Source organism: Panthera leo, chromosome E1 (genome assembly GCF_018350215.1).
Source record: "Panthera leo isolate Ple1 chromosome E1, P.leo_Ple1_pat1.1, whole genome shotgun sequence".
NCBI classification, from domain to species: Eukaryota; Metazoa; Chordata; class Mammalia; order Carnivora; family Felidae; genus Panthera; species Panthera leo.
Window position 1 is genome coordinate 54,363,676 of NC_056692.1, and position 11,856 is coordinate 54,375,531.

At 57.7% G+C, this 11,856-nt stretch overlaps 1 protein-coding gene across 2 annotated transcripts in view; it reads left to right on the top strand.

Annotated features, from left to right (window-relative positions):
• Positions 1–10,829, top strand: part of TTYH2 (tweety family member 2) — a 38,169-nt gene extending 27,340 nt beyond the window's left edge. For both annotated transcript variants that reach the window (XM_042916329.1, XM_042916330.1), the window contains 6 exons: positions 154–246; positions 540–632; positions 2,399–2,541; positions 3,226–3,411; positions 3,932–4,010; positions 8,876–10,829. In XM_042916329.1, coding sequence (XP_042772263.1) covers positions 154–246; positions 540–632; positions 2,399–2,541; positions 3,226–3,411; positions 3,932–4,010; positions 8,876–8,956 — 675 coding nt within the window. In that variant the 3' untranslated portion in view covers positions 8,957–10,829. The remainder of the gene's footprint in view (positions 1–153; positions 247–539; positions 633–2,398; positions 2,542–3,225; positions 3,412–3,931; positions 4,011–8,875) is intronic.
• Positions 10,830–11,856: the final 1,027 nt, after the last annotated feature.

Here is an 11,856-nt window from a genome sequence, read left to right on the forward strand (position 1 = left end):
TGAGTAGCAGGAAGCCAGGGGACCGTGCTGCTCCCGCGAAACCTGAGGGATGAGGGGAAGGGCCGGAATCAGGGACGCCAGGGGGCAGGACTGCCAGGGAACAGCGCCTGGGAAGGGGAGTCTCACGGCAGGGCTGCGGTCTCTCCTGGCCAGGCACTGACCATCTTCCAGCGCTCGCTCACCACCATGCAGATCCAGGTGGCCGGTCTGCTACAGTTTGCCGTGCCCCTCTTCCCCACGGCAGAGGTAAGGCGGCTGCCTCCCCCGGGACCCGTGCCGGAACAGGGGGAGCCCCAGCTGGACCCCAACAACCCTTCTCCCCTCCTCCCCGCTCTACCTCACCCCTCCTGGACCCCATGGCTTTGCAGAGCCAGGCTGTGAAGAGCGCTCCCTTCCCCAGGGGTCTAGTCCCCCTCCTCCCTCTGGCTTTAAAGGCCTCTTTGCACACGCTGCTCTCTGAGGTTTTATCCACAAGCCCTCCCCCACCGCTCATTCTCTGTGTCTCTGCCTGTCCGTGTGTTTGCCTCTTCCTGCTTCAGAAAGACCTGCTCGGAATCCAGCTCCTGTTGAACTCGTCGGAGTCCGGCCTTCACCAGCTGACAGCCATGCTGGATTGCCGAGGGCTGCACAAGGTGCCGGGAGGGGGGGGGGGGGTGCCCTGGGTGGCAAGCAGGACGGGGGCACCCCCGCCAGCCATGTTCTCCCAGGGAGCAGCCTCTCTCCATCAGCCAGACTCCCCGGCCATCTGGTCAACCGTCCATCTCCCCGGCTGCAAGTGAACATTCCTTGCTCATTTCCAGGGTTGCCTCTCCAAGAACTTGGCATATCACACAGCCCCGAATGCAGGGAACACTCTGGGGCGGGGGGGGGGGGGGGTGAGCTCCCCTCCCCCCAAGCACTAAGCCAGGGTGTGTGGACACTTCTCACATTCCATATGGATTTAGCACGGAGAGTCCTATAACGATCACAGCTCCATGTAGTGAGCCATTGATTCTGCGCACCCTTGTTCCGTACAGTCTGTACCCATAAGCCATTCAGTTGTCACGGTTAATATTGTCAAATACGGGGGCGCCTGGGTGGCTCAGTCGGTTAAGCGGCCGACTTCGGCTCAGGTCATGATCTCGCGGTCCGTGAGTTCGAGCCCCGCGTCGGGCTCTGTGCTGACAGCTCACAGCCTGGAGCCTGTTTCGGATTCTGTGTCTCCCTCTCTCTGACCCTCCCCCGTTCATGCTCTGTCTCTCTCTGTCTCAAAAAAAAAAAAAAAAATTGTCAAATACGTGTTATGTCGTGGGCAGTTTTATAGAAAAGGAAACTGTGCATGTGCGGACAGATAGATATTTATATATGGATATCTTTTTAAAAAATGTTTATGTACTTTTGAGAGAGCCAGAGGGACAGAGTGCGAGCAGGGAGGGGCAGAGAGAGAGGGAGACACAGAATCCGAAGCGGGCTCCAGGCTCCAAGCCGACAGCACAGAGCGCGACATGGGACCGGAACCCACGAACTGTGAGATCATGACCTGAGCCGAAGTCGGACGCTTAACCGACTGAGCCCCCCAGGCGCCCCATATGCGTATTTGTAAAGTGGCTCACTGAAGGTTCCAGGCTGTTAGGTCAAGGGCTTGGGTTTGGACGTTGGCACGTACCCTCTCTCCCTCTGCACCACCCACATCCAATCCCTCAGCAAATCCTGGCATCTAGACTCTCAAGTATGCGTTTGCACCCGTCCACTTCTCTCTCCCTCCCCACTTCTGCCACGACCCAAGCACCGCCCTGCTCCCCTGGGTGACGGCCGTGGCCTCCTAACTGGTCTCCAGCCTTTTCTCGCCCCCTGACCTTCCGTGACCTTTCACACACAGCAACCACAGTGGTCTTTGTAAAAGCCAGTTGGGTCGCATCCCTTCTCTTGCATCTCGTCACCTACTGATAAAAAGCAAACTCCTCACTTGCCTGCAAGGCCTAGCGGGAACTGGCGTGCCCCCCCCCCCCCCATCCCGTCTCCTTCTGGCCCTTTTTCCTGTTTCCCGAACATGTCACCCGTGCCCCCTTCCCCCATCTGCTCAAGGCACAATCCACTCCTTCTGGCCATGCTGGTCTTAGCGTAAATGTCTCCTGTCTTCTGGCTCTCCCGCCCTGCAGCCGTGTCTGTCTTGCTCGGAGCCGACCCCGACCCTCGCGTGCCTAGCACACAGTAGGCGGTCAGCAGACGCTTATGGAGTGAACCCCAAAAGCCCTTCTGTCGGGCTCCAGAGTGTGGACCCTTAATGGCTGTACAAAAAGCGCTCGGGATAGAGACGATCCCCGGCCGAGGCTTGGGGAGAGGGGCCACCAGAAGTGAGCTCAGACCCCAGGCGTGCCCTCACCCGCCTTCCAGCAACGTGTCCCTCCTCCTCCTCCAGGACTACCTGGACGCCCTTGCTGGCATCTGCTACGACGGCATCGAGGGCTTGCTGTACCTCGGCCTCTTCTCCCTCCTGGCCGCCCTGGCCTTTTCCACCATGATCTGCGCGGGGCCGCGGGCCTGGAAGCACTTTACCACCAGGTGGGCTGCCAGGGTGCTTCCTGGGGGAGCACACAGGAGGCTCTGCTCTGTGACTGCGCCCAGAGCCGATAACCTGGGCCGAACGATGGCCGCAGGGGCTCCAGGCATTCAGCCCCAACAGGCTGGCTGGATTTCCGCAGAAGCTTCCCTGAGAGTCCAGACAGACCCCCAAAAGGAGGTTCCAAGGGCCCGGGGCAGGAGCGGAGCCGAGAGCATGGTGACAGTGTCATACCCCCACCTGGCGCCCCTTCCTCGTCCTCTCTTCCTCTGAAGGGCTTTGTGACGCGAGATCATGAGGGCTCTGGATGCTGGAGGGGCGCTTCCAAAATACCCAGAAGGGTAGATTATAGCCCCGGTAGTGGGGCACCTACATTTTCACGAAGCAGATAGAGATGAGGTGTTTCAGTGCCTGTGGGCAGATCGGACAAAAGGAAGCAGGGCAGGGAGGGTCAGTGTGACGGGGTCAGCATGGCGGGCTGCCTGGAGGAGGTGGATGTGAAGCTGGGAACAGGTGGAGTGATCTATGTGAGGCAGGCCTGAAGACCATGTGTTTCAGGAACCTGAGGGAGACACACACGTGTGGCGAGAGAGGGTCCTGGGAGCAAAGCCTGGGAAGCCGGCCGGGACACCGCTGCCTCCGAGTCCAGGCCCTCACGGCCGGCCGTGTCCTGTATGTCGTTCTAGGGACAGAGACTATGATGACATCGACGGTGACGACCCTTTCAACCCCCAGGCCCGACGCATCGCCGCTCACAACCCCCCTCGGGGGCAGCTTCGAAGCTTCTGCAGCTACAGCAGCGGCCTGGGCAGCCAGACCAGCCTGCAGCCCCCAGCACAGACCATCTCCAACGCCCCAGTCTCGGAATACATGTACGGCAGGGCTCCCCGGGCCTCCCCCTGTACATGTCTCGACACATTGCGGCTGGGGCAGCACCGCCACCCCTCCCCCCGCCCCAGCCCTAGGGGAGCTAGATCTGGAGCACATTTGGGTACCAGAGAACCGGGTTGGGAGGAAGGCATCCAAGGCCAGCCGTGGTCTCCCGGCTGCAGCCAGAGGGTGCCTGGTGGGAAGGCCCCCAGGGGCCATCTTGCCACCCCAGTACATGTGCATCCCTGTAGATGCCAAGCCTTGCCCTCAGGGCAGATCGCAGGGCCCAGAAGCTGCCTTTCTCTGGGCCACGCTGCTCCTGGCCCTTGGTGCCCCACCCGCGGCTTCTCCCCTGGGCCTCTCTGAGGGCTCTTTCCCTTATATTCCTGCCCACAGTTCCCCCAGGTCCATTTCCACCCCGTGCTTGCACATGCGCACCCGTGGGCCCCTCATGGAGAAATCCGAGCGCCCCCACCCCCACCCCCACACCTCCCCGTCCTGAGCTGTCCTCTCTGCCCGCAGGAACCAGGCCATGCTCTTCGGCGGTAACCCACGCTACGAGAACGTTCCGCTCATCGGAAGAGGCTCCCCTCCTCCCACGGTAACCTGGGCTCCCGGGCAAAGTCAGAGCTAGGCCCTTGTTGGGGAAGTGATGACAGATAAGACCTCCCCTCAACCTGGTGAATCCCCTCCCCGAAGGTAGAAAAAGTGAAACAGTTTTGTTACTAAGTAAGCATTAAACCCGGACTGCCAAGCACATCGCTGGCAATCTGCTAAAGACATTGCAAAGACGGAAAGCTCACCCCCATGTAGCCAGACAGCCTCACCCCCATGCACGCTTGTCCCCAGGCAAGAGGACCGCACAGCGCCTCTGTCACACTAGTCCATCCCGAATGGATGCCAGTTAGGGTGGCCCTCAGCGTCGCTCATTGCCACGGAGATGGGGGCAGTCCTTGATGGTTACCTTCCAAAGAGGTGGCTCCCAGGCCCTTAAGAAAACATTCCTGGATTGCAAAGCTGGCAAGAGCCTGGTTTTTGTGAGTTCGAGCCCCGCGTCGGGCTCTTAAGAAAACATTCCTGGATTGCAAAGCTGGCAAGAGCCTGGTTTAGCCCTTAAAAAGGTTTATATGCATCTCAAAGGGACAGAGAAATAATTTGCAGTGATAAGTTTGCTGAACGAAATAATGTAAGTAAGAGAGAGCGTCCCTTTCTGCTCCAAGGAAATTGTTTTGCTCTCCGATGGTGTTTAGCCTTTCACCGTGGGCTGCGGGGTGGAGCCCCGCGGTGCCATGTCTAGGACACCAGCCTTCCTTAACCCTGCTCAGCTGGTACCTGAGTGGGGCCTGTGCCTCTGGCCCACGCCCGCTTCCAGCCAGGGGACCGAGACTCAGCATCGGGAAAGGAGCCTGTGGCGCGAGGGGGTGCATATTGGAAAGAAAAGGCTCTGTCCTCTCCCAGAGAAGTGTGGGGGCCGCAGGAATCCTGGCTGAGACAGATAGATCGCTTCGAGTAGAGCCAGTAGACCGTGGAATCCAAGGACACAGACTCCTGTGCCAGATGCCCGGGTTCACACCAGCTCACTGCTTCTGACCTCTGTGACCTTAGACAGGCACTTCGCCTCTATGTGCCTCAGTTTCCCCACCCGTAGAATGGGCATAATAGCACACACCCCACGGTGGTGGCGGGCTTTGGAGGACTCAGTCACTGTAAACGCGTGTCTGTGTGGTGCGTAGATGCTCTAAGAGGGCACCGCTCACTCCACCCCTACTCTCCACCGTCCCGCCCGCTCCCTCCCGCCGCCACCTTCTCCACAAGCTGCGGCATCTGTAAGAGATGGGGGGGCCGGGGTGGCGAGTGGAAAGCAAGGCCGGAAGTCTGTGATGGGTGGGGTTGCAGCACAGTTCTTGAGCCCGGTGTCCGTTAAAGTGCCCCTTGCCTCCACTTGGCTGGAGAGGGCATTTACTGATTGTTTTAATGTTTAATTTTGGAGAGAGAGAGAGAGAGAAAGCGTGTGCAAGGCGGAGGAGGGGCAGACAGAGTGGGGGACAGACGATCCCCCAAGCAGGCTCCGCGCTGACAGCAGAGAGCCCGACCCGGGGCTCGAACTCACAAACCGTGAGATCATGACCCGAGCCGAGGTCGGATGCTCAACTGACGGAGCCACCCAGGCGCCCCTGGACAAGGCATTTTAATTCAGGGGGTTTGGAAGGGGCCATCCAGCCGGTAAACTAGAGCGGCTGCTGCTGGGGACCCAAGGACACGGGGCCAATGACACACGCCCGGGCCCTGGTGCTCACACACACGCATATCCAGCACGTCAGCCCCAAACACAGGTGGTGCTTGCGGGGGAAACCACAGTGCTGTTCGGGGGGGGGGGGGCAGCGGGGGAGAGGTGGGGACCCAGCCGGGTCTTCAGGAAGTGCATAACCTGCAGCGGGAAGGGCTCAAAAACGCGGCTCTTGTAATCAGTGCTTTGGGACCTGGAGGTGGGACCTGTCCCTGCTGCTGTGTGGCATCCGAGGGAGTCCTGCGCAGCAGGTGGCACTTGAACCATAGCTTTGAGCGGCTCACCCTGGGGCAGTTCTGCCCCCAGGGGACATCTGGCCTGTCAGGAGGCATTTGGGGTTGTCACAACTTGGGGGTGGTGGGGGAGGGGAGCAGGTGCTACCGCCACCTAGTGGGCAAAGGCCAGGGATGCTGCTCAACCCAACAGAGAATGATCCGGCCCCAAATGTCCACTTTTGGGACATTGACAAACCCCGCCCCGCCCACGGCCCCACCTTGCTATTTTTGCCCAGAGCACCTCACCTGCCGTCCTTTTACGCACAGCCCTAGACGCAGGCCTAGCTCTCGCTGGGGTCCTCAGGGAGGGACCGCGGGCTAGTGGAAGCCAGCATTCAGAGTAGGCACCATTTAAATCTCAACCTGGCTTTCTCTACCCAGAAGCCTCCTGGGTTCCTTTTCCTCCTACCAGCTGCTGTAGACCCAGGAATGCAGATTGATCTTAATTGTAATCTCAGCGAAACATAATTAGGGGCGATCTGCTGCTGGGAATGAGGAATTAGTCCGTGCGCTGTGATGCCAAATAAAAATGATTTGGGGATTACCTTCTGTTTTGAAAGATCCGGGCCACTCTCCCTGCCATTAGCAGAGATAATCAAGGGCTGACTTTATTTGCAAGGCTCAAGGACAGAATTCACCTTCCTCCCTAGAATTAAGACCACTTAGGGCCTCTTAGAGCTTTGGCCGAGTTGGCTACCCAGCCCACCCAGCTCGACCCCCACCTCCTGCCGTGCAAGTGGCAAGAGGCACGAGGAGGCATCTACAGATGCTGCCGACCTAGGAACCCCCAGCGTGTGTGGACATGCACCCCCATAGACCTCGCACCTGCCACTCCCTGCCCTCCCCCTGTGCCTGCTCTAAATATTCATCAGCACTCGGCTAATGGCGAGTTTGACGTATAGATGCACCCCTCCCTCTGCCAGCTCCAGCTCTGGGACAGATGGGGATTTCACTGCCCGGGGTGATAGCAAGCAAGACAGGCCGAAGGTACAGCCTGTTCCGTTGGCTGGAAATGTGCCTTTCCCCAGGCTCCACCTTCCGGGAATCCCTGCTTCCCTCTCAGGCACCATGTCCTAGATTTGACGGACACAAATGATCCAGGCCAATTGTGACAAATACCGATCCCAGGACTTCAGTCCAGACTCACTGACGCAGACTGTCCAGGGAAGGCACCTGGGAAGTTCTAAGTGCATCGAGCAGCCAGGTGATCCTTATCATCAAGGAAGTTCGGGAAACAGTGCTTCGAGGGGGAGATGCTCAGACTCGAGTGTGCATCAGAATCTCCCGGGGGACATGTTGCAACACAGGGTCCTGGGCCCAGCCTGTTTTTTGTTTTGTTTTTGTTTTTAATGTTTATTTTTGAGAGAGAGAGAGCAGGGGAGCGGGGAAGAGAGAGGGGGACAGAGGATCCAAAGCAGGCTCTGCGCCGACAGCAGAGAACCCGACACAGGGTTCGAACTCAGGAACCGTGAGATCATGACCCAAGCTAAAGTCAGACACCTAACCTCCTGAGCCACCCAGGCGCCCTGATCCTGGGCCCAGCCCGTTTCTGATTCGGGAAATCTGCGTTTCTAATGGGTTCACGGGGAAAGCTGGGGCTGCAGGTTGGAGAAGCCCCCACAGTCTGAAGCAGGCTTCCTCCCCCACTCTACTGATGGGCTGGGTCCTTCTGTTGGGGGCGGCTGTCCTGGGTGCTGTAGGATGTTTACCTGCATCCCTGGCCTCTGCCCACTCTCCCTACCCCCCAGGTGTGATGACCAGAAATGTCTTAGACGTTGCGAAATGGTTAAGAACCGCTGGGTTAAAGAGCCCCAGCACCCATCCCCGCCGCCCCCGCCAGCTGGAGGCCTGTGCTCCCTGAGCAGTCGCTAACTAACGTCCGTTGAGCACACTTTGTGTTAGGGTTAGGTCAGTGCTTCTCCGACTTGGCTGCCTTTGGAAGAGCTTTTTGAAACATGCTGATGGCAGGGCCCCTGGGTGACTCAGCGGGTTAAGCGTCCGACTTCGGCTCAGGTCGTGATCTCACAGTTTGTAGGTTTGAGCCCCGCGTCGGGCTCCGTGCTGACAGCTCAGAGCCTGGAGTCTGCCTCCGATTCTGTGTCTCCCTCTCTCTCTCTGCTCCTCCCCCACTTGTGGTCTCTCTCACTCTTTCTCTCTCTCTCTCTCTCTCTCTCTCTCTCTCTCAACACTAAATAAACTTTAAAAAAAGTGCTGGTGGCACTTGAAGGTCGTTAATTTTGTTATGTGGGTTTTACCTCAAAAACAAAACAAAACAAAACTGGTGGGCGTGGCCCGAGCATCAGGAACTGTCAGGCTCCCAGGTGTTTGTAACGTTGGGCCAAGTGTGTGAGATGCGCTGTGTGAGGTGTCTTGCCTGTTTCGTAGCATCTCGTTCTTGCACGGTTACCGCCTGGTGCTCCTAGATCCCTGATTGCAGATGTGGAAACTGAGGCTCGCAGAGGTTGGAAAGCCTCAGCCAAGGTCACGGGATGAGTAAAATGCATAACTGGGATTTGAACCTGGGTCTCTGAATCTCTGGGCCTGTGCCCTCAGCTACTCAGGAGGCAGGTTCCCCAGTGCCTTGGTGCACCCCGACGCTGTCCCCAGTGGCGGTGGTGTGGCCTGGAGTGGACGTGGCAGCCATAGCAGAGGGAGGGTGGCTGGTCTGTGTGTACATCTCACATCTGATGCTGGAAGCCAGACGTCCTGATGGCCCCGGGACCGGAAGCATGGCTAGCAGTGAAGCCTGCCCAAGCCACTCTGGTCCAGTCCCCACGATGCCTGTGATAAAGACTGGCCCGGCCCCCGCTCCCTGAGAAGCCCCGGCCCCTTTGCTAGTACGGTCTGATTTCACTGTAACAGGTGACCCTGTTCTGACTCGTCCCCTCCCCCTCTCTCCCACAGTATTCTCCCAGCATGAGGGCCACCTACCTGTCCGTGGCGGATGAGCACCTGAGGCACTACGGGAATGAGTTTCCAGCCTAACACGCGTTCCGCAGAGGTTCCTGCCTCCTTGATCTGATTTGGTTTTTAATTAATGCCAACGCACGCATTTCTTCAATAGAAACCAAAGGCGTCTGGAGACTGGACGCAGGACCACGGGATTGGCAGGCTCCTGGGGCTGCAGAGAAGCAGGGAGAGTCAGCCTGGGCTTGGCTGAGATTCCTGACCAAAGGCCCAGGCGGACAGAAGACCCGTGACTCGGGCCAGCCTCTCCCCCCTCTGCCCTCCTGTCCACACCGGAAACGCCCACAGGTGCTTAGCCACACCGAAGCGGGGAGCCTCGTTCTGCTCACCCCCACATCCTACCCTCGCCAGTTGGGGAGCGGCAGTAAGGAGGGTCGGGCGTCACCACCTGAGAGCTGTATGGTTCTCATTGCCAGGACCGTGCCTCTTGCTGACATGGCCGGAAGTCCGGGTGACCACCCTCCCTGAGTCCCTCTCTCCTCTCGGCTGCCCACTGATGGGCGGCATTTTCCCGGGGATAAAAGCGGAAGAGCTGATCAGGAGATGCCTTTAAGGGAGGTGATGTCCCTGATGAGACGAGACACTGTCCAAATCAGTGCCCCGGAGCCACCAGACGGACTCTCCCTGGACCACAGAGGGAAGGTGTTGGAGAGGCTGTGTGGTGGGTGGTCCCAGGGCTGGGGGACCACAGCTTCGTCCCTCGTAGGCTCCTCGTAGGTGAGAGCCGGGGGGCAGTGTGGGTAACAGCAGCCACTCTCTGCTCATCCTTTGCGCCCTTCCCCGCCTGTCTTCCATTCCAGAATCGATGCTGTGAGTTCGTTCGCCGCAGGTAGGGACAGTCTCAGGTATTAATAGACACTTTGAAAGCGACTTTAACTTTTTTTTCCTCCCAGTGTTTTGAATACTTTGATTATCCAAAGAATTGAAACTCACAGCACATCCAGTTTTTACAGTAGACTTGGGGCTCACTCCTTACCCCCGGCTGCAGATTTGTCTGGCATCGGCCAGGTCTTTAAGCATCTGCAGGGAGGGAGGGTTTTGAAACAAAGTACAAGATCAGTGAGACACGCTGTCCCAAGCTGCTGCTCGATGGGAATGTGGGTTCATCCCAGTCGGAGAGGAGGCCCTTTAAAACAGGAAGGAAGCAAAGAGGGACAGCTGACCAGAGTCCCCTGTTCCGGGGAATGCCCATGTGAATTTGCCCCTCCCTTTTGTCTTTGAGCAAGTTTGCGGTAAAAGGTTTTAGCAAAACGAGACGACTGTGTCTTGACCTGAGACAGGCCTCTTTAATCCCCCCAACCCCGGACCCATCCCGTTGTCCTGGGATGTACCTGCTCGCTGAGAAGGAGCTCGTTGGCCAGGAGGAAATAATGACCCACCGTCCTGCCTGCTGAGGATCCAGGGTTAGGGTCTCTGGTGCTTCTAATCTCCTGTCAACTCAGAGTGCGAGACATGGAACCCCCACAGCCTCGCCCACCCGAAGCCAGGGGCGTGGGGAGGCGTGGCTTGGAACCAGGGCTCCATTTCCGTTTGGGGAGAGCCACTTTGCCATCAAAACACTCACAGCACCGTGGCTGTCCACGCCCAGCCCCGGCCCCAGGACAGAACAGAGCCACGGGGCATCCAGGACTCCTGTCTTACCTGCGTTAACCTCGACATCCCGTGTACCGTAAATCTATCTGTGTGGGGCCACGTCGCACGCAGATAGGAACTCCGCGGTGTCAGGATGTTGCTTCTTAACATTTTGTGGTTGGCAACTGTAGAGTTGTTTTTAATGCATGTAAACTAAACTAGAATCCTTCGGGTGGTTCCCGAAGGAGCCAGGTGGGCACACTTCTGCTTGGTACATGTGCGCCCTCACCTGGGGAGAAATAAACCACTTGTACTAAAGCGTGCACTCCGTCTAACTGCCTCCGCTGCGGGAGTGACAGGGGCACCGAGCGCTCCCTTCCAGCTGGGTTTTGGTGGGGAGGGCTTCTCGGCAGATTTCAGTGACTTCGGTGCAAGGATTGAAAGGCGGGATGATTTTTTTCTTGAACGTTATTTTTTAACTTGTTTTTAATGTTTATTTTTGAGAGACAGAGCATGAGTGGGGGAGGGGCAGAGAGAGAGGGAGACGCAGAATGCGAAGCAGGCTCCAGGCTCTGAGCTGTCAGCACAGGGCCCGACGCGGGGCTCGAACTCACGAACCGTGAGATCATGACCTGAGCCGAGGTCGGACACTCAACTGACTGAGCCACCCAGGTGCCCCAAGACAGGACTATTGAAGGGATGTCACAGGACCTCTCATGTGGCCTCCGGCTACTCTTCAGGACCAAGGACAGGCCTTGTTTCCCCCGCCCCAGTCTTTCTCCCAAGTTCCCCCTGAAGGTCAGTGCTCTTAATGTTGCTAGTAATAAGTAGTGGCATTTATTGAGCACCTGCAGTGTACTGAGGACTGTCCCAGATAGTTATGTGAATTGTTAGTTAAACTTCACGATCCCTCTGGGCTGGGGCACCGAGATGCTCTGTACCCTTCATAGGGCAGGCTCCAGCTCTCTGCCCGTGGCCCTGTGCCGCTGTTGACTCTTGTGTTCAGCAGCTAGGCTCCCAGAAGTGACTGCCTTGCAAGGAACTTCCTGAAGGGAGTAGATTATGCATCCTTTGGGAGCACTTGAGGTGTGATACAGAGGGCTGTGTACCACAGAACATGCCAGACTCAGAACTCTGCGTCCCTCAAAACTGAGCATCAGGACTAGGGCGTTTCTCAAATAGGAATGTTTCCCCCACCCCGTGTAGAGTCACCTTTCTCCCTCGTCTCAGGAAACCAAGAGCACCGGGGAAAAGGCTTGAAGCAGTAGAGAAACCAATCTGATTTCTTTTAAATGTTTCTTTAGTTTTGAGAGAGAGAGAAGCACACAAGAGCGAGCTCGGGAGGG